The 23524-nt window shown below is 39.0% G+C and overlaps 1 protein-coding gene across 1 annotated transcript in view; it reads right to left on the bottom strand.

Moving 5' to 3' along the window:
* The window catches only part of TRPC4 (transient receptor potential cation channel subfamily C member 4), a 154018-nt gene that overhangs the window by 30088 nt on the left and 100406 nt on the right, over positions 1-23524 (bottom strand). Inside the window, exon 4 of the mRNA XM_049823324.1 lies at positions 13343-13679. Coding sequence (XP_049679281.1) covers positions 13343-13679 — 337 coding nt within the window. The remainder of the gene's footprint in view (positions 1-13342; positions 13680-23524) is intronic.

The raw sequence follows: 23524 nt of genomic DNA, 5'->3' as shown, positions 1-23524 counted from the left end.
TTCTGTGAGTGAAAAGCCAGACTGTTTTTCCAAGCACTTCTTGGGCTTCAGAAAATGAAATGTAATTGTAAAGCTGACACCAACAGAGAAATACTGACCTATTATTGCATAGCGGAAGAGAGTATATGGCTATTGTAAATTTGACTATTTTGAATTAGAAACACAACTAATCCAAACTACCAGCAATGTTGAAGTCACTTGGCATCTGAAAGTTCTGAGTATACTTTGACATCGCAATGGTGGTGGTTCTAAATTTTTTCTTGGTTCAAGACAACTTTTATGTTCATCCTGATGCAGGGCTTGTTCTTTTCAAGCAAATGATAAGGAAAAACTGGAAATCCTACATTTTTGTTGGCTGTAATGGAGGTGTGATAGTTTAGTCTTTCTTGCCAGCCAAAGCATCTAAGTGCAAAATCCATATAAAAATACAGTTACTGAGATCTTACGGGACTCCAGAGAACTTGAAACTAGGCTGACTGATGGATGCTATGTTTGTGGCAGACACACAATCCATGTATGCACAGCAGAGCTTCCCAGACATGTCTTTTTCAAGGCAAATCTTTGAAGGTACAAGATCCTAAGGTTGACTGCCCAAATCCACAACTCCAGGGCAATCTCGCCAGGAAAGTTGAGATCAGAGTCTTTGCAGGTACCAGGTTTCTATGGCTAGGTATCCTGAGGGGTTCTCAATTGGAGCAATGAACGCTGGAAGAACTGGGATCTCTGAAGTTCTGTAAATCCTCCCAAGTGTGCCTGAAGGGTTATCCTAGAAAAACGTACTCTGAAATCCCGGAGCCTTTCTGCAAAGCTGAAGACTTCTCTAAGGCTTGGTGAGCTTACATGATGGAGCTATTCTGAGCAACAAACCTCAGGGATTTAAAGTCGTGCTGTTTAGGATTAATTTACAGTCACATAGCCAGAGGTCTTGAAATCTTGTTGTAGATCATATCTTTTTGCAAGAAGGAAGGGTGGGGGGGGGGGGGGCAGATGTCAGTCAGCTCTTATCTTCACAGGATCTGGATCTTCACAGGTATTGGATACAATATGCCAGTTTTCTCTTACATTCATTGGGAGAATCAGGAAAAGGCTAGGAAAATCTATGTTTGTTTTTTTTCTAAAAAGAAAAAGACATCCAAAGATCAGAGCAGCATTGTCTCTGTGACCTTGCACACTCCCTTTTTCTATTTAGAAGACTTATGGATAGCTGGACACAACCTGACTTTATTATCTAAGGAGACTTTTGGGCAATTCCAAAATACAATCTGACATGATGGAAGAGAAGACACGCAGTGACAAGACTGTCTAATGGGTGCATTGTTACAGGTGGGACAGAGATCTAGAGTCCAGGCATTGCCTGCTTATTGATGTGCTAAAGCGTCAATGTTACCCCATGGTGACAGAGCTCGTGTCAGCGCTACATGTTCAGCAGCAAGAAAGATGACATCTCAACAAAACAGATGGGACTTCACACAGGTATTGGGGAAAAAACTGCTAAGAGAAACCATCTGGCAGATACAAGGGGTAGATCTAACAGCAAGAGCCTTTAGACAGTCGGGGGCGGGGACAAGTTCATCGCCCAAAGCCTTTTTACCTCCCTCGGAGGAAACAAGCATCTCCGAGGCAATAATCCTGTCATCTGCCGGTGGGTCAATCTTCCCATTGACTGAAAAGAGACTCATGGAGGATCAGGCTGGATTAAAACTGATGTCTAACTTCCAGGTGCCTGTATTTAGCTGAAATAAGTCCACACAGAGCAGATTCACTGTTTTAGCTGGATCATCTTTGCTATATTCTGGTTGTCTCTTTGCTCCTATTGTGTCCTTCCGATCTCTTTGCACCAGGTAGATTTCATACCTGCCTCTTATACCCTCACCTATACATTCGCCATCAACCTGCTTTTATCATTTATTGCCACTTACAAGGAAATTATCAACATTATGCAGCTCTTCCACCTCATTAATCAAGGACTTAAATTGAAAAGTTGAAGGTAAGACTTTCAAGCATTTGTTGCATTGTTTATAACTAGATACTGAAGCAGTAAAATAGAAATAGCAGCATGGATATTTTGAAACAGGCTGAGATGATAGAAACAAATTTCATTAAACGCCCCGTGGTTTTAATGGGGTGAAATAGACATAAATTCAGGGCAGGAATCCCACAGACCACATGAGGCCCTGGGAATGACAGAAGCCGTGGAGAGGTTTTGTATAGCACTGTTAAGTATTATACAGGCAAGATGATGAATGCAACCATTTGACTGAAGTCCAGCTTGTGTGATGCAAGAAAGGAACTAAAATAGATCAGATAAAATAAATTTGGAGGAAAAAATGGAATTTGTGTGCTAGGTATATTTTCTTTTTTGCAGTACACATTTCTGAACATTGATGAAAAAAGTTCTTTCTTCTAAAATAAACCCTACATATTGTGAAAATAAATTTTATCCAAGCCAACAAAACAGATAGAAATTAAAATACTTTTTACTGAAGAACAAAAGGCACTGAAATAAAATAAGAATTTTCTTCTTTCATCTCTCATTAATATTACCTTGTAACACTTTTAAAAAATCCTTAAGAATTAGGTAATGGATATGACATACTACCTATGATCAATGTGTAGATATTTGTATATGTAGATACATCAATACATACACACTGGTAAGAGTAGCTTTTATTTTATAAATTTATGTATAGACTTAGATTTTGAATCTGTATTTCCAGTCTTGAAGTCTTTGGATATTAAACACTGAAATGCCTTTTAAAAAATGTGGACCTACTTTTCTGTTCATAAAGTACGACTCCATTGGCAAACCTTGGAACTTTGAGCCGGGCAGCAGCTCAATACTCTTATGAATGTTCTCTGTCCCTTTGGATAAAGCCTTGGATTAGACACAATATCTTTTTGTGTGGGCTGGCAGATAAATTTCAGATCATAAAATTTTGGATCTATCCTGATAGATCCATTATCAAGTCACAGCTCCCTAGATCTGTAATTTTACTCCTAAGGAACATGTCTCTCATTCCCATGCAAAAGAAACAAACAACAAAGAAATAACTCACCCACAAAATCCATTCAAACGTGTATTAAGTTCTAAGACAAAGAATCTTAGATACACCTTGTCTAAATTTCTATCTTGTACTGAATCTTGAGCAACTACAAAAATCATTTTCCAGCAACTGTGGAAATTCACGAAAATATTATGCCATCTCCACAACACTGCCTTTTGTTGTTTATAATTATAAATATGGTTAAAGTCTCATTGTAAATAATAACATTAAGATTTGTCAAAGAAAGATATGAAAGGCAGTATCCCAAACTATTTTTGTTTTAAAAAAGATTTGTGGATCCCTAGCTAATTTTGGCCTTACCTTTCCACAAAAGGTTGGTTGCTCTGTGCTATTTTCGTTTCTTAGCATTAAGTGATGGGAAGCAAGAGGTTCCACAGGGTCAATCTCTGCATGCCAAATTCAACAACAACCTTTTAGTACGTTTCTCAGAGAACATACTTCCACTGGACTGTGAAACCATTTAACTGACAAACTCAACTTTGCTCTACTATGCAATCTAGAGTTTTTCAGAGATACAAGTGAGACAAGCTGCTAATGTTCTCAAGGTCTCCAAAGCAAATGAAAGCCATTCCAGGGAATTCAGTGAGCATTGACAAGGCTTGAAATATCTCTCCTGTTTTACACCTGGGCTGATGAACTGATCTCTGCTGAAGGTATATGAAGGAAATGAGAGGAACAGAGAGGAGAGGCATCCTGGCATAATTCAGGGGCTCTCAATCTCTGGGGCACATTTTGTTAACAGAATATAGCTATTTTAAAGGAACAAGCACAAAATCAACAGCATGCCTTCCGCTTTCCCCTGGGGACAGGGAAATGGCTCTCTGGGAGGGGAACAACTGCGCACAGTGTCTGGGTCCTGTGTCAGGTCAGGTCAGGCAAAGAGCTGGGAATGACATGGCCAGAGGCATCATTTATGTCCCAGCTCTCTTCCCAAGGCAGTTATACTCAAGTAAGCTGAGTCTGGGAATTGCTGGTTTAAATCATCTGTGCACACACCTCAAACTGAGAATACTTAATATCTAACCTCAATTCACTCTGTCTTCACTTTCTTATCTCTGTAATTGAACTTAATTCCCTCTCCCACAGAAGCACTGAAGATGAGTTTAGTTATGCCTCTGGAGTGCAGTGAAAAGGTAATGAACAATACAAGGATTATGGCGCATTCGAGCCTTTTGGATGGACTATACTCCATCAGAGCTGAGCGTATTCAGTGCTGATTAGGTACCAACAGTGCATTTACTTTTGTGTTCAAGGAAAAGTATAATTTCTAAGAAACAGTCGTCAGCTGCAAATGAAACTGGTCTAGGCATGGTATTATGAATTATGGTGGGTTTTATATATAAAAATATAAATATATATATTTTTTTTTTCACCCACTATGGAATGGCAGGTGCAAACGGTTTGGACAACCAGCATTGAACAGCCCCTCAAATATTTATGGCTTAGTTTCACCACCTAGTCCAATAGCATCGGACTTTTCAGTTGCTTGCGTATTTGTGCAGTAAGGCATCCATATAAGTGGGAGAGCTATTCCCTTAACCGAGTATCTTTAGAAGGGACAGTAGCCAGTATCTTTAGACCACATACTTTCTTTCATAACTTGAATAGCAAGAAATCTGACTTTCACAGTACTCCTATAAATGCCAAAAGCAAATATATGTAATTATTAGTTAAATTGTTTTAAGCAGTCTTTTGGATTTCCTTTGCAAAATGTTCTGAAATGCAAATGAATTGTAGTTCATCATCATAGTGGAAGATTAAAGGAGATTTAACTTACTTAATATCTATCTTAACATTATTGGTCCTTTTTCTTCTTCTTTTTTTTTTTTTTTTTCCTCTGTAAAATGAACAGGAATATAAGCCAATAAAAAATGATTAGTGTCCTGAAGTGTATGCAAAAATAAATTGTAACCCTGGACTGACTGTTATGTTCAATATGAGTTGGCTGGTGGGGTTAATAAAGTTCAAATTAATCAAAGATGCTCATCCAAACTATTTCAGGTTCGTGCACCTAAGCCTTCCACACCAATGGAGTCTAGATGGTGACGGTGTAGTTGTCATGATGTAGAGAAACATGAAAGATACTGTATTTTTTCAATGTATCATGTTTAAACAGAAGTGTCTAGTGCCGTTTTAGATGCCCTACGTATCCAAGCTGGCCACCCCATGCATTGCCAAAAAAAGGTACAGGTTTCCTGTAGGGTATTTATCATGGGTACAACCTCTCTGTGAGTATATCACACTTCAAAAATGGGACCAAATGCCTCTTCATGGGCACCTGAGTTGCTTGCTTTATGTTTACTTTGATTTAGTCTCTTTGATTAAATCCTAATTTATAACAACCAAACTTGCTAAATGCCCGAGTTTGGAGTAAGAGGCTATGGACAGGTACCTAAATATGGCCACAGAGTACAGAAATTCTGCAAATTCCAGCTTTTGAACTCTGCTGTGCAATAATGTTGTAGACAGAAATTTAGCCAGCCGAAAGTATTGGTCCATTCTCTCAGGTACTTTTGCATAGGCATGTATAAATCTCTTTATAGAAAAGTATATCCTCATTTACTGCTTGTAAATCTCTATTAAGCTCAACAGGTTCACATGAGGAGTGAAGCATGCATAATTTTACTCATTATCCTTTAATCTCCATGGCTTCATTGAAACTGGCATGTATTCATCAAAATTGATTTAATACAGAAAATAGTTTCTTGCTTTCACAAAAATTTTGTGGACAGGGTAAAGAGCAAAGCTTATATCCTAACTATTACCACAGACAGCCTTAATTTATAAAGCAACATGTATCCAATGTGTACAGTACTGCAATCTAATATTCATTAAAGTGTTACCTCCAAACATCTGCATGTTCCTTATCTTTGCCAGCACTTACTACATTTCCTCAGTGTTGCTAGAATAATATAATGAAGACATTCTTATCAGGTCGTTAATAGTAAGAAATACAGTTCTCAGGCATGCACAAGGCTTAGATCCACAAAGGGATGGATACGAGACCTGCAGGCAGAATAAATGAATGTATAGCTTGTCTATGAAACACAGAAAGGCCTTTATAGCATTGCTCAAAGGCTCTGACAGTCCTGCACAGACCAGCTTGGCATTGTATGTGCAGCGCTTGGCAAGGCCAGAAGTGGATATTTAGGGATGTAGGAAACTGCTCATCCCCTTCTCTCCTATTAACAGGCATGTAAGGATTTGAACATCTCAATACTGGGGATCTAAACCTTGTATTTGGGAGTCCAGTGCCATGAAGGGGTTTAGTCACTGAAATATTCCATGATTCAATGTCTAAATTAAGTACACAGTACTGAAAGTAAAATTCACCGTGCAAGAGACCTAAATTCCCCATAAATTGCATTTTATGCTCACTTTGAATTTCAAGCGCCTAGCTGAGGTCCACAGCCTACGAACACTGAGAGCTAAGGCAGACTGGACAAGAGGAACAGCAGGAACTGGAAGGAGGAATGAGTCGCAAACACTGCGTCTCACCAGCACTTAGAAGCCTATCTCAGGGCTTCAGTTAGATGTCTTCATGAGACTGAGTTTCAGCATCCAAAACACCTTCCTTTCCTGAAATGCTTAAACTATTTTCCCCAAGAGTAGTGGGAATGTTTAGCACTGCAGCTTTATGGCTAAAATTCTTGCACAGGGAACAGGAAACCTGCCTTTTCTCAGCCTGAGGGAAGACTGAACCTCTATCCCACAAGAGCACTAGGGCAGGAATAACAGTGTGTGGGTGAAACATTCACCACTTCGGCTAAAAATGGGAGAAAGGGAAACTGAAGGACAGAGGATTAAGGACGACAAAAAACCCCAACAGGTGTCTTTAGCCTTCTTACTAAAGGCCCGTACTAGGAAGCAAAGGCATCAAAGCTAGGCTTTGCACACCCACTGCAGACCTTTCCTGGTTTCTTTGTCCTCAAGCTATGTGATTGTAACGTTAAAATGTGAGATATTTGAAGGCTAGAGGAGCAAGCAAAATGGCACTCAATTGAAAACAGGACTGAAGTCCAAAGTGTATCTCAGAATCCTGCCAAAACCTGCTTCCATCAGCGAACTATGGTGCTTGCAAGAAAACGTCTGATTGCATTGAATACTTGTCCATATATGATTATTTTATAGTATTTTGTAAAAGCAGGTTCCTTGTATGCAGTTCTAAGGCATTGCCTGTGGGAGGGAAGTTTTCGCTAGCTAATAAAAGTGTGTGTAAAATGAACCTTCAGACAGTCATTGTTAAGGAAGAGAACTCCCTTTATTTTCTGTACTCTATTTAAACACTGTAAAAGGCCAGTAAGGATAAGACAGACCACTGTTCCATATAGCCTAAACTGTGGCTGATCCTGAATGCTTAGGGAAAGAATTTGAAGACAGGATAAAGTAAAAGGTTCCAGGGTTGCTAAGTTCAGGTGTACCCTTGTCCAGAGATCACACCTCTGCTACTGCGGCTAGGAGCCACTGATTAAGACTAATTGTGACAGTATGGATGGGATTCAGGAACCAAAGCGCAGTTTGTAGCTCCATTTTAGACACATTTACAAAGGCTTTTCAAATTTAGGATAGATTTTTACTAGAATACCAAAACATACATACGGCTACCCATATTTAACTGGAGGTTGTGCACCATTGAAAGTTTTTTCCCAAAGAAAAAGGCTCCTGAATTTTTTTTATCACGATCAAAACAAGACATTTTTCTTTGGCCTCAGTTTTGGAAATGGTAAGACCATTCTAGATTAAATCTTTAACACAAGAAGACACATATCAGCCAACACCACCAACAACCAAAGAATAAGATAAAATAATCTACACAGAAAATGTTCTTCTTAAATATTTAAAACCTGGTAAACCTACAAGTGACTGAGTAAAAGGTCCTATTACAGCAAGATTCAGGCAGTCCTGACAAGAAGTGGCTCTCCTGACGTTTAAATAAATCATCTCATTAGTTGGTCCAGTGTTGGGATCCCCAACAAAAGAAGGAGATTAACTGACTGAAGTGAACCTACTGGAAGGTCACCAAGCTGACTGGGGGCTGGACCACATGATGTACAAGAAGAGGCTGAGACTGAGGGAGCTGAGTTTGTTCAGCCTAGAGAAGAGAACACTAATGGGGGGGATATTACTGCAGTCATCCACTAACGAAATTGCTGCTTATGAATAACTGGAGCCAGTCTTGTCCTAGAGGTGCCCATTGGAAGGACACCAGAAGAGGTGATGACTGTATGTTGTGGCATGGGATATTCCAACTGATATCAGGAAAAAAGTTCACCAGAGGCTAGACACAGGCATGGGTTGCTGAGACAGGCAGTGGAATATCTGTCCCTGGAGAAATTCAAGCTTTGACTGGATAAGAACCTGAGCAATCTGGCCTATCTTTGCAGTTAGCCTGTGTCTAGCAGTAGTTTGGACTAAATGGCCTTGAGTGCTCATTATGTGCGTTATCCTTCTTTCTGACTGAAGTTGTGTTCCAGCTTTGTCTGGGATTATTTTCCTCTTCTGCACTTTATTTGTCACTACTGGTTATGTACTGTTTCATCTTGCTGGCCACATTATCCTTCATATCTGCTCCCTGGAACATGTCATTTTGTACTAACTGTTTTATTTTTTACGCAACACTTTCTTGACCAAATTTAGAAGATGAGGCACAGTCAGTATACTTGCCACCTCTATGGTCTCTTCATTTGAAGTGTCTTGCTGTGCCATTGGTTTGGATGTACATTGCGCTAAGTACTGACAAGGCTGTACACTCCCATACATCCCACCAGCAGTTTGCTGACCACAAATGTCTACAGTTTGCACTTCCCAAACATCCACATTCTCTATAGATTCATGTACTCCAGTAGCATAACCCCTTTGACAGAAAGGATGGGGAATGCATTGTTAAATCCAGTAAGGCTGCACTCCTGCTCCAGGCAGTATTCTGAACAACACAATTATGATGAACATTTAAAGATGCCCATAAAAGAGCAAAAAACTCGTCAAAACAAATTTGCCTAAAAAATGTTCTTTTTGCTGCAGCCACCCAGAACAACTGGCAGGGAGCTTTTTAACCGTATCTACTAAGCACCAAGTCTGTCTGGCTGTTGGCTTTCTCCTCTGAATTTTGAAGCATTCCCTAGTGAGCCAAATGCCCACTGGGAGGACATTTAGCATGGTCACTGCTAGGTTTGAGGCTAGGGTGTAGGGAAGAAGAATAGGTATGACAAGTCTATAGGGATCAATATGATCCTTACAGGAGCTGCAGTCAAGGCACACAGAGGGTGAGGCTGGATCTTATTTGATTTCCCCTTTGAATCACTGTTATCATGTTCAGAGGCCACTCAGCGACAGGATGGGGAATTTGATGATGGAAAATATTGTTCTTCCTCACTTTTTTTCACAAGATTGGGTTTTTGTTTTTCCTGTCCTTTTTTTCAGTGATGATGGATTCTCAAGTATAGAAAACAGGCCTATGTTTCTGTAGTGTGAAGCATCTGGCATGCTTGGGAGATCTGAATCAACAGCTAATAAGAAGAACAAAATTAATTTTCCTTACCAGCAAAAGCTTGTTTCTTATTTGTTTAAACGCAAGGACAGGAGTTTCTGACTCCTCTTACCATGAGTTTTTTCCACAACTGCTTCTTAAAGCTAGAAAATTAGCCTTGTTATACTGACTTATTGTTCCACGGATAATCACCACATACTGTAACAGCACTTGTGTAATCATCTAATCATGTAAAAGACAAAATTAATGCAGAAGTTTCCTTAAGAGACTTTTTAAATGTAAAATTGATAGTCTCCATGGAAATGTAGTCCAATACAGGTTTTTCCTCTGAGCCTCCTACTCTAGTGACACCTTTAATATGTCCTAATTATGCACATTCAGCCTTCTGTTACATTGTAGTAGGCAAATGCTAATTACTGTTTGATCGTTGGAGAGCTTAGATTGTTATGGACAATGCTGAAACTTGTTAAGTTGTATGAAATACATGTATGCTGAAATTCATGTCAATGAGAAGCTTAGAAACTAGAGATCCTCTTACTCTCTTAATTTTAAGGGAGGTAGCCATTAAAATGTAAACTACACGCAGACCTATTTGAATTAAGCAAAAGACAAACAAAGAATTCTATTGTTTAAAATGTTAACAGTTCTGACATGCTGTAGCTGCAAGGACAGCCTTTGCTTTGGGAGAAGGATTTACTTGGTCACGCTTCCAATTTCAGAGAAAAACTATAACCCTAGAGCCACATTAGTTTTGTGTCAGACGTCAACACTTTTTTTTTTACATCCAGAAAATGCAAAGATATACCTATGTACCTTAGATTTAGGCTCCCTTGTGTAACTCAAGAGTGCTGCATTTACCCTTTTTAAGGATACTGCATAACTGTATAGTTTGAAGAGATGAGATGACAGACTAAACTGTGGCCTGGAACTAACCTTAGCTTATTAATAAGGACTTAATAAAACTATTTGTTTTATTAAAAGATGCCTAGACCACAGTTTGTATGTATGTGAATATGAAAACAGCAGGTTTTGGCTGAGAATCATTCCTTTAAAACAAACAAACAAAAGCTGTAGACACGTTGATCAGGTGCTGTGAGCCAAAGTGTCCTGTGGAGATGTGGGTCTGTCTCTTTCAATGACGGGGGGAATTCAGGTACCTCATTAATTGCCTGTGATTACGGTGGGTTAGTCTGGGGCCTTATTGTTTGGGTGGGCTAAGGCACTGCAACAACCAAAGTCTGAAACCTGAACCCAGCAAATGTGAAACTGGAACTACAGGAAACCACTAGTTAGAAACCACTAGAGATCAGTGCGTAAAATACATCGGGTTAGATGCAAGAGATTCCGGAAGGCACAGCTTCTCTGAACATTACAGTCTAGATTAACCACAAGCTATTTGACCACATGGCATCTGACTGTTGATCTTTACCCATGCTCATGAATATCTGTTTGTGCAAGCAGCTCCCTTGCCTTGACCTGTACTGCTTGCAGAGGACGGGCTTATTCAGCACAGGCAGTACTGGCATAATCTGGCCACATGAGTCTATGCTGCAAGTATTAATGCTGCTTTTAGAAATGATAGTCATCTTGATAGTCATAATTCTCAGGGTTAATGGCTTCTTCAAACAAGTGCTTTGGGATTAAACCCTTTCCTAAGTAAACAACAGTGTCAGAGGTTGAGGGCAATGGAGGCTCTTCCTCTTCCCACTGCATGTTTTCTAGAGAGGAGTTGGTCACCAAAATTTTAGAACTGCCTTTAGCTGAAACTACCCCTTGCCCTTCTCAAATTGTGCCTTTTCTCTGGGCTCTCATTTCTTTCTTTAAAATGATAGGTTAATGATAAAACCCACTTTGGCATGTCAAGGTCTGTATGTCAGCTATGCATTTGTGTTTATTATCCTTCAGCCTCAAATAGATACTGACCACCTGCTATTTTGGAAGGCCGGACAGAAAAGCTACTAGTATCTCCTCTGGGCATGGGACAGCACAGATGAGGCCCTTGCCCTTCCTCAGCATTGTAGCATTTATTCCTAAGGAAGTAATGTATCAACCTAATTATTTTTATATTGGTTTCTTATTTCTTGATGGTACAAAACTGGGAAAATTTACTGGAGGAAATTTTTTTTAATATTTAAATGTGAAACTTACACACTGAAGTTAGTCTGACTTGTCTGTAGAAAATGTCATTCTGTTCTAAGCAGCCTGCCAGATTGATTAATTGCTTTGCCATAATACTAGATATTGGCTTTTTTAACATTAGTAGCAACATTTACCCAGCAAAGGACAACACACCTTACAGTGAAGGCTGGTGATGAGGACTGTTTTATGCTGTGCTATCATGGGGGAAATCTCAAAAAGCAGCTCATCTATGGAGGGCAGGTCCTTCTAAGAGGTTCCCGACAGGTAAGTGTACGCAGAGTTTTCAGTCATGCATGCTTGTTTTCTTAAGCGAAAGACAGATGTAGCCCTGCCTCCTGCTTCCCACAGTGCTCTACCAAGGAACATAGAGGAAAAGCCACTGACTTGTTCTTCTCTGGAATATCAGGCACTGCCAATTAGTGTATTATAAATTAAACACTGCACTGTAAATTATATATGATCAATGATGCCAAAAGCCTTGTCAATTTGGTTGCTCTAAAAAAAGCCAGGTGTCTGGGAAAAGTTGCAAAAGTGAAGAGAAACAGCATCTCTTAATGGGAAGCTCTGGGAGAGCTAACAGTATCAAAACCCCACCAAAATATTTCAGAAAGGTTTGTGCATGAACTTGTCTATGTGATGACAATTTAAATGAAGATATCAAACTTAAATTCTTGTAGTTAAGGCTACTAAGTCCCTCCTTCTACAATTTCATTTCAGTCAAGATAAAGTATATTTGGACTGACCTGGTCCAACTTGTGCTCGTTCCTAAAGTAAGAAACAGGTAAGCACACCAAGAAAGATACCATCTAGCAGAGCAGACACGCAAAGGCAGGGAGGACCTAGGACAGTCCAATTCAATAGGATTGAGTAATCACACAGGAAGACATTTAAGGCCAACATGGCCCACACCAAGTTGGCTTTCAATAATCCTAGACCAAAATTTTTATTTTAAACTATTAAGACAGAGTAGTGATTTTTTTCCCTCATTTTAAAAATGCTAGGGGATTTTCTTATTCCTTCTGATGTAAAATATTTTGCTTGAAGTTGAGTGACAAGTTCTCATCAATGGTTTTGCACAGCAAAAATACTCTGCATGTATATTTTAATGAATATACTCACTTGAAAAAGCTGGTCAGCACTATTTGCAATAGGTCGGTCTGTTATATTAGAAAGAAGCATACTTTAGGTAACTAAGGTTCATGATAACACTCCAGAAATGACACTGTGCCTCATTCTAATACATGAAAAATAATCACCGTGGCAAAGGGACCCTTTTTTAAAAGTAGACAAACAAAGAAAAAAAATGGACACTTAGAAGAATCAGAATAATTTCTGGCCTGAGGAAAATAAATATTAAAAAGAATATCAATATGTATGTTTCAGTGCACTGCTTAATCACAGGAAGGAACCCTCGATATCTTTTGTTTTCCCTCACTGTACTATATCAGGTGGTGACACTTTGGATTTTTAAACTCTTCCCAAGTTGTCTACTACTCTTGCTAGGTATTGGAGGAGAGGGACCATTTGCCTGTGTTGGTAGGTCAATAATTCATGGCAGAACTCTCTACTGTATTTCCTGCCTCAGGAATGCTTGGCAAAACCACAGGGGTCTAAGCACTTTTCACTGTATTTTCTTTAGTAGTACATTTACCCAGGACCCACGGTAATATCATCCACTCGACGATGGTTGGTGGTGGTCCCTGCATGCTCAAGTCTGACCTGTCAATGTGCTGAGAGGCAAGCAACAGCAGGAACAGAAAAGTCAAGTAGGATGCAGTATGGCAGATAAATTTGATAAATGGCTTTCTGATGAACAGCCCTAATGGGCTTTTGGGAGCTATCAGGTAGCACACAGAGAAGACCGGGAAGAGGAGTCCTATCACAACACATGTCAGCATCTTCACAGCCCAGTGTCGCCTCCTCCATCCGGGGAACTCGTCGTACCAGCGGGATGCGAGCAGCTGCTGGCAGTTGGGCTGAGCAACAAACTACAGAGAGAAGAAGAAAGGAAGACAATTAGTTCCTTGTTACCTCTGTAAAGTTATTTCCATGCCATGTATGTTACGATGAATAACTTTTGGATAGAGATTAATTAAAAAAAAAAAAAATCCACAGCCTGGGCAAGCCGACTCATACTGATAATACCAATAAGACAGGGCTGGGTCAGCCTGCCCTTCCTTCAATGCAAGAAGTATAGTACAAAGCCATCAAAATTCACTTTTTACAATAAAGCTTGACTTCCCTGTCAGTTGAGTACACAAGGAGCCAACAGACTGTAAAACACATGTGCCTTAAAAGCTGATTTCAAACTGAAAAACAAGTTCACAAATACTTCCATTAGTCAACCAGCAACATATGTGGAGAATTCACAGAACACAGGTGGAAGTCCCTATGAAAATGAAAAGCATGACTGAGCTCCGTAAACAGTGAAACTGAATTCCACAGCCATGAATGAACGATACTCAGTATGTTCCCTGCTAATTCTCTAAAAATCAGGCTTACATGCTTTTATACTGACAAAACTCTTACAGATACATTACATAATGCTTGCACAATAAGAACTAGGCACTAGCATTCCCTGGTGTTTCACTAATCCTTGTCAGGCTATATTCCTATCCTGTACAATATTTTATGGTCTGCCTGTTCTTCATGACGGGATTTCAGTTTTTAAAATATGTTCCTTAAAACTAAATTTCACTCAAAATCCCCAAACCCAGTAAATATTTAGTATTTTTCAAATAGCTTTTCAAAGAAACTTAAAGTCTACTCCAGTGTTTTATGTCATATTTCTATTTGATCACTAGTTCCTATTTTCCCTAATGCTTTCTTTTATAAAGGGGACATAGAGTAGCAGCATGCTAGACCTGACATAAGAAATATAGAATAGAAGCAACATATGGATCAGAGAGAGCCAGAGTTGTTGCATTTTGTTTAAAAAAAAAAAAAAAGGAAGAGAAGCAGCATTTTCCTTATGTTTCTGTGGTGGGCGGACCTTGGCTAGATGCCAGGTGCCCACCAGGCTGATCTATCACTCCCCTCCTCAGCTGGATGGGAGAGAAAATATAACGAAAGGCTCGTGGGTCAAGATATGGGCAGGGAAATCACTACTTTATCTTATTAAATAATAAAATTTTTAATTTATACCAAATAATTCTAATCAAATGCACCTAGCTTGGGATTTTACATTATTTTGATAATACTTATAACTACAGGAGCTAAGTTCTTTTGGGGATGAATAATAGGTAACTTCTCAAATAGTTGATGAAATCACTGGAATTACTACTGGTAAGAAATGCTATTTAGTTTGGACTGAAACAAGAGGCAGCAAGCATCTTTTTATATATATATCTGGATCTTGTCAGAAACATTAACCTGAGCCAAATTCAAACCTCGTGTATATTAATGAAATGCCACTCTCCTTAGCAGAGAGGTATTTGCCTACCAGACACCACCACTAAAACTGCCTCTGACTGTTGTGAAAGACAAGAAAATTTACTCATACCATAAACATCTTGAAAATAGCCTTAAAGAAAAGTAACAGAGTGTTCTCTTCCATTAGGAAAAATGCACTCACAAGGTTTCAGAGTGTTTGTTTCAAGATAGAAATATCTGGAATAATACTGCGTGCAGTCAGAGCAGATGGTTTCAAAGTTATGTTTTGGCAAAGTTTTTAACAGGGGACTCCCTACAAAATTTTTCACCTCAATTTGCTTGGGTAGGTACAGATTAGTGCTTTGCTTGACTAGTGAAAAAGTATGACTCATGGACTAATTCCTGAGTGACCTATTTTCCTTCTTTTTGCCCGAGTCTGCCACATCCACGTTTGTTTCCCCTTCTTCCTAGTATCTTCCCATTATGTATCCTCTCACCTAAAAGTTATCAGTTCCTAAGTCTTGCACGTGTCCCCTTTCTCAACCCCTTTGGGCTGCCCTCATTGTGTCAGGGACCCAGGTGAAGAACAACTTCAGGTGGCTAGCAAAGGCCGCTGGTAGACCTAAGGGGCCTACTCCTTGCCAAGCATGGCTAAAAAGGAATTAAATGTGGAGGAAATTAAGTAAAAGGAGGGGTTATTCTCCAATGTCCACCAAATATTGGGCTGCCCTGGGGCTGGGTAGACCAGAACTGATGCCGAGGTACTTCGTGCCATGAGAAGATGCTTGCTGACTGCACCATCTGGAGGGTGCGCCACACCATTCTAATCTTTAAACAGATTAATATGCAAAACTTTCAATGTTAATACAGAAAGCACTTCTGAGCAGGCTTGAAAAATTGTTTCTTGTCTCCTAATACCCATATTAGATTTTGTCATGTTGTGACTGTATTGCTAAGGTATGATGTGTAAAAGACAAGGATTGCTTTCTGAGTCACAGGAAGTTTTTCAGTAAGTGCAGAAAATTTTCAAATCCCAGACACTGAAGAGACAATTTTTTTAAATTGCTATTTTTCAAGAAATTAGCTCTCATATTTTTTCTTCAAATTATGATTGTGACAGGACGGTTTTAGCATTGGTGGGATCCTCTGGCTATAGGAGAAAACTAACATAGACTATATATTTGATGTGGCTAGAGTTAGGGGGAGCACCATTAGTAATGTACTTTAAATAACTTACTAGACCCTAAACACATAAGAAGCAACTAATACCGTAGTATGGAGCAAGCATATAAAATACTATGTAGCTTATTAAGAGCCCTATGCATAGGGAAGCATTTCTAGTATTGCAGGCAAAGGTCTATAACAGAAACCACAACACAGTGTCTATAGATGATATACTGCATTTCGGAGAGGTCTAGATATCCAGTTTCATGCTGCCATTTTTATCTAACAACACTGTTGGCAAGGTTAGTTAACAATGTCCTGAAGCATCAAAAATATCTGTCTCTTCACTGCAGCTTTTTCTTTATGGATCTGAGCTCCATTGCCCATATCATATACACCATGAACAACTCCAAAGTGTCTTCTTCAGACAACTGGAAAATTACCCTAAATCTCTTGCTGACACTTCTTTTATAGCTATGCTTTTCTGCTTCATTTATCAAGGAATTGTATGACATTATTAAAAATGTCCAAATTCATTTTCACAAATTTGACTATTTGCTCCATTTTTGTGGTTGAGAGATTGTCACCATATGCTGTGAAATAAGTTCAGTAGTGATACCTACATTTATTACATTAGCCGAATAACGAAGGAAGTTCTTGAATGGGGAACAGTTGGGGTACCCTGATGGAAGAAAAGTATACTCAATGGTGAACGCTACCGTCTTGTTCCTCAGCTGCTCAGAGAAGGGGAGCTTGTTACTGCACACTGCATCTCCCTGCTTGTCCTTGTGGACCTGTTTTCCTCCAGAGGAAATGAGGGGAAGATGTTGTGTACCCACACCACGTCTTCATGTGCAATAAGTGAGTATTTGAACACATACAGGAATTGAGAGCAGGGAAGTCTTCCTGGGACCCACAGTGTAAATGCTACCTATATAGGCTGTCTCAGAGACATTACTCATAGGTTGCATACAGTTATATTGGTCAAGTAAGTTTATCTGTGATTAATATATTTTATTACTGATCCTGAATCCTTATTACACTTGACTTTTTGATTTATTCACTAAAAAGCCCTTCTCTACAGAAAAAAAAAAAAGTCTTCATGGCAAAATTCTCTGGTCAAATGAGATTTATACTCTAACCATTACAAAACCTTCTATTAGAAAGGAACAGGAGAAGTAGATGGAAAAAAGACATGCTCCAAGCCATGAGACATTTCCTGTATAAATGTATGGAATCACATCTAGGATGATCACATAGTAAAGCTAAGTAGAAATCTAAGTCCTCTGCTGAACTGGGAGCTAAAAAAAATTTTGTTAAAGTATTTTACACAAATATTTTATGACTAGCAGAAATAGAAATACTCTGTGACATTAATTTGCCAGTTCTACATTGCCTATGCCAAAATATTTTCGCTGTAGTATATTTTTTCTTCCTTAATTGGAGATATTACATTCGAGGTATTCAAAGTATCTTTTGTACTGTCAGTATTATGTTGTATGTTATTTGACTTCGACATTGTCTCCATATAATTAGCAATCAGCAAGTTTATATTTTCACATTACAATGGCTTCCAAAAGCTTCCAGCAGTTTGTAATTACACGAGGGATTTTGCTATAATGATTATTCCTGGTTGCACATCTTTAGCTCCTTCACAGAGTCTGCCCATCTGAAAATGTTTTGGTATTCATTCTTCTTAGTTGTCATGCTGGGAATTGGCTCTTCCCCGAGACTGGTGAAAATCAAAAATTATTCACTGTGCCAGCAAAACTAATCTGGTATAAATAATAGCAGAGCCTGATTCTAGTGATATCCAAGCATATACGTAGCCCAGGATTTAATTTTCACTGCTGATTAAATGTGATCTTTAGTTTTGCTATAATACATATCCTTCAGTCAATGGAAATGATGAAGAAATAACACTGTAAAGTGATACTATTAACTATATATTGTCTTTATAGAAATAATACTTTTATAAAAATACTTATTTTATAAATAATGTATCATCAAAGTCAAGTCAGTTCTTTACTGTAGCACAATATTACCTTTAAGTATTAATTTCATTGCATTAGGAAATATGCAAAGATATTCTGTAACCTACCTGTAAGAGTGCTCATTTTTACACTTACAAAGCAATCTAACAAAATCTGAGGTCCAAATTAAATTCTTGTTCTGAGATCAGTAGGTCATTTAGTATATGTTACATAGAAAAAGAACGTGATTTGTGACCTAGAAATGGAAGCTGTCAAAGGAAAGTGATTTCCTTTTTGACTTATGTAGAAGTGAGTTGTGCTGTAACACAAAGAACGATCCCTGATACCATTCTCTAACAGGTAAATGTTAAATATCTTTTGGGGGGGAGGAAGCAAAAGAAAATGGTTATCATAAACTGTCTTAGTAATACCTTTGTAAATTCGCAGTCAGATTCTCTGTTGTGCTGTTTTCTACTGCCATTACAGCCAAGCTGGTAGGAAATGTTAGCTCTGAGGTCTGCTGCTTTGTCACACACATTTTCCAATGATTGTGCTCCAGTTCAACAAGAATTAAGACCAGTTACTTTTTCTTTCTTGAGAACATTTTACTTTTCATATTTTGCGTATTTTCACAGATACTTAAGGAAAACCCAGGCTCTTCTAGTTATTTTCACTTCAAATTTAGATGTCAAAATTCTCTATCTACTGGCTGTGAAAAGTATATTCGCTTGGCACTAATGACAGATTCAAGTCCCAACCTCATTAAGTAGACTCCTAAATTTGTTAGATTGTTTCTCCCTCTAGACACATCACTGCATATTCTTTTCTATATCTTCCCCCAAGGATTATATTTGTGGATTTTGGCACTTACTCTGTGAGGACTGGTTCATTAAGACAAATAACATTTAATTGCAATTTAAATGTTTTAATGTTATTGACTAGATCAGCACTACATTCTCCTTTCTAAAAGCCAGGGACCATGTTCTGGACTCCCTTGGGTATAGTCATACTGTCTGTTTTCTGCCTCAGGCCAGAAGCCCTGATCCCTGTGCCAATTACTGTGAATCTTCTCATGTCTATCCTGTCTAAGCCTAGCGCCCACTGGAGCAGGCTATCATTATAATCGTGATCCTTGCTGGACCCAAACCACTGGGGCAACTTCTCCTCAGCTCTGTCTGCAGCTGTGTTATTAAGGGAACTAGCCAGCTCACTCGGGATCAGAGCACCAGAGCACACCAGCTTCTGTATCATCAGGGCAACCTGCTTCAGATAAGGTCCCTACAGCAAAACAAATTCACGGCATAGATGCCGTCATCACAAGATCCAGAGTTTACACTGCTCTCACCAACAACAGACTACAATGATAGTTTTTTAATTGTAATTATCCTATTGTTTAACTTCAGATATGAGGAGGAAGAAAACAAAAGAAAAGGAAAACATAAAAGTGAAGACTGAAATGCTTTGTTAAAAGGATTAATGAACATGATTATATAAACAATGACGTTGCAGTTTTTAATGTTAACATTTTAAATTTCCTTTTTGCTGCATCAACACAAGCAGAAGCTCTTTATTTGATTCATTGCTCCTTCTCAGTGAAAGGAATCAGCACAGAGGAAACTATTAAATATCTATTTAATAAGTCAAGGCTTATCTATAATTGCAGTGATTCTGATTAATTGCTCAGAAAAGGCAACAGCAACTGAAACTGGAATGCAGTTATTAGGGACCAGCTATGCACGAATAGCCTTGTTAGACTTCCTAGTGGTAAAGAAAAGTGAATCAGTTGTTGGGCTTTGGGATGAGTGTGTAAAACAGCTCCAAACTTCGGAGCTGGGATGCTGGTATAATACTTCTGCTTCCCATTCTGGGCAAGTGGTAGACTCACCACAATTCAAAACATTTTTTGTAGGGAAAAACAATTAAACAACGCCTGTAAGTATCTGCAGAGGCAATACAATATGAACTTGTTTCTGTTATATTGGATCCTTGTTTTTACACACCTACCTGATGAGTTTCCATGCATAGCAAACAAAAAATAAGACTGATATTTATATGCAAAGTCCTGCACTTGAGACAGAACAACCCTGTGCAAAGGTACAGGTTGGAATTCACCGCCTCGGGAGTAGCTTTGCAGAACAGACCTGGGAACACTGGTAAGCAAGAGCTGAATATGACTGGGCCCATGCAGTGCAAAAGTATAGCCTGAGCTGCAGTAGCTAAAGTATAGCCAGCATGTCAAGGAGGGCAATAATTCCTCTCTCTTTGGTACTTGTGAGACTACATGAAGAGTGCTGTGTCCTGTTTTGGGACTCTCACTACAAGAGAGACACGAGCAAACTGAAGGGAGTCCAACAGGGAGCCTCGGGGCTGGCTCTCATGATGTACAGGGACAGAAGACGGGAATTGGGTGGGCTCAGCCTCAGAAAGAGATTCATGGTAGAAACTCACCTGCTGTCTTACACAAATGAAAGGGAGGTTATGGATAGAAGCAGGCTTTTCTCAGGAGCACAATGAAAGGATGAGGATGATCATAAGCTGCATCAAGGGAAATTCTAGTTTGATGAAAGGAAAATATTCTTCCCGACAAGAGTAGTTAAGCACTGGCACAGGTTGTCCAGGGAAGATGCAGAATATCCGTCCTCGTAAATATTCAGAACTTGGGTGGGAAAATTCCTTAGCAACCTGATTTATCTTCAGTGTTAGCCCAGTTTTGATCAGGGGGTTGGACCAGATGATCTTTCAACCAAGTATTTTTTATGATCCTACAAGCCTACTGCATTAAGCCAAGCAGTGTTTTCTGGGGTAACAAAACTCTTAGTAAGAGCCATAGTAATTGTGTTTACAGGTTTGCATTTATTTACTTAGGTTTGAATTACTTTTCTAGGAATATAAGGTATTACTAAGATCTGTTTCACCATTGGTTATTCCCTTTGGAAGAGGCAGAGCCTGTCTCTCTCATATCGTTGAACAATATTATTGCCAAACAATACCTAAAACCACTTCAGCTGTTCCAAACACTTGTGCCATAATAACCTGTGCATCATGTGTTGGGAAAAAGATATAATACTCAAAATATTTCCTTCAGTCTCTGTCACTTCAATCCTATTATTCCAAAAGCAGTCTTCAGATACCTCGGATACCAAATTTGCTGCCTGCACCAATAGTTTGTACAAAATAAATTAACTGAAAAGAGAACAGAAATAGTGGCTGATCATTCTCCCAGTATTCATTCTAAAACTGAATAAATTGAGACTATAAACACATTTTGTTTATAATCTCAAAAGTCCAAGTTCATTTCAGGAGACCAAAATCAATATATATTCTAAGCAACTCCATATATTAACACAGGTAGAAATCACATGCACTGTTCATAGCATACAGTTCACGTAAATCATGCTATCAACTCAAACTGATTTGGAAAGAAATAAACAACTGTATAAAGAATAGTCTGTTGTCAGCCCCAGGGGCTGTAAAAAGAAAAACCCCACACCTCTGGACCAGTGAGCAATTACCAGTAGCATGTTTCTTACATCCAAGCTGGTTTTGTGTCCTGTACTGGTAAGGCTTGTAAGCATTAACTGGTCAGCCAGAAGGGGTTAGGATTTAAGTTAGTTACAATCCCACTATATGACAGAATCAGTGAGTTTCCTCACACCCAGCTCATTGTACCACTTTGTCTACTTTTGTAGCTGCCACGTTGCCAGAAGGAAAAGTTACAAATTAATAAACCAACCTTTCGAAATTCATGAAGAAGCTGCAAATATGTTGAAAGCAACTGAAGCACAGAACACAGTTAATTGGAGAAAAATTAGCTGGGAAAAGCTCTGAGTGAGGGGAGGGCAGAAAAGCGACTAGAAAAGCTAGATTCTTCCTCTGGGCATTGCTTGCTCATTTGAGAATTTCTGTTGGCATCACTGGAGACCACCCTGTTCCTCATTTGTGCAGTTTATTGCAGAGGCCAAAACAAGGTAGAGAGACATTCTTAGCTCCATATTCCCTTTTAAAATGTCCTTTCAGATTTGAGCAGGGTATTGAGCTATTTGGAAGAAACCTAACTACAAAATTATTTCTTCTTTCTTTTCTCCATTTTCAGGCTCTTTGCCTGTTTCTGTGAAGAGAAACCTTCTTGGAGCAGTGATCTTTTGTCACATTATTTGATTTTTTCTGTAAAGACAATGGTAATCACCTTCCATTAGCACCAGGAAAATTTAGGTTTCACTCTGTTAGCTTAGCTTTATGAGGTGCCATCCTGCATCCTGATGTGAAAAATGGATATAAGCATAACTGTTCCTGACTGCAGGCTTATGCTGTTGTAGCCAAGTGATAGGAGAGCCAACAATGGAGTCATGTTGAACTCCAAGGTTTCCCACTTTCTTTAGAAGTGACTGTTTATTATGTGAAGCTTGTGTGGAACTGAAGTTGCCAAAGTTCCCCAAAATCAGTGGGAATCCAGTTTTTGGAAAGCATAACACTCATTTGAAGGCTGACTGAATACAGAATTAGAGGGATGAGGGAAAAATAAAAACACAGAATGATTACAAAGGCATTCAAACTAAATAAAGCAATAAACTGCAGATTTTTCTCTTGAAAATTCTCTGTTAACATGTTGTAGGGAGGTCTGGCTTTGTAGTTTCATTAACACTTAGGAACAGAATGTATATAGTCACTCAATCTGCTTTTCTTTCTCTTCAAATACTTTAATGTTTTTCATCTTTAAGTTCCTCTTGTTTAACTTGGCTGTGTGTTTCTCTGAGAATATTAAAGGCTGAGAAATCAGATTAATTACCCAGTTCCTGCATAAAGACTAAGCTGAAATGATAGGTCTTTGGCAATGATGCTCAGTGAGCATTATTCTGAGACCATTTGCAGGAGAAATGCATGTGAGTCCGTAGCAGATGCACGAATTATATCAGTCAAGTGTGGCCTTCGTGAGCCTTCCTTCTGCCCTTCAGAGATGATGTTTTTCGATTTTTTCATTATCTGTACAATTCACCTTTCTTCCCAGTTTTGCCTTAAATGAGTTCAGAGGCACTGCTCTTGAATGGCTGGTTGACGGCCACCATGTGCAGTTTAAACAGAGAATATGAATCTTGGAAAGAACTGCAGGGAGTATAATTGCTTGCTCAAAGGCCTTGCTCTCCAAAAGCTCCTTTACACTTAAGAATAGGTTGTGGTTGAAGAAAATGACCTTCTCCTGTGAGCAGACCTAAGAAATACTGTGCTTTCCCATAAGGGAAAGATACCTACAACAGCTGTTAATGAAATTCTGTGTACCCAGCATCTGCCAGCCTGGAGAAATAATGACAGTCCTTGGGCAGTTCTTT

This window comes from Accipiter gentilis, chromosome 19, assembly GCF_929443795.1.
Source record: "Accipiter gentilis chromosome 19, bAccGen1.1, whole genome shotgun sequence".
Lineage (NCBI taxonomy): Eukaryota > Metazoa > Chordata > Aves > Accipitriformes > Accipitridae > Astur > Astur gentilis.
The sequence above is the reverse complement of the archived record's forward strand: the minus strand, read 5'-3'. Positions and strand labels throughout refer to the sequence as shown.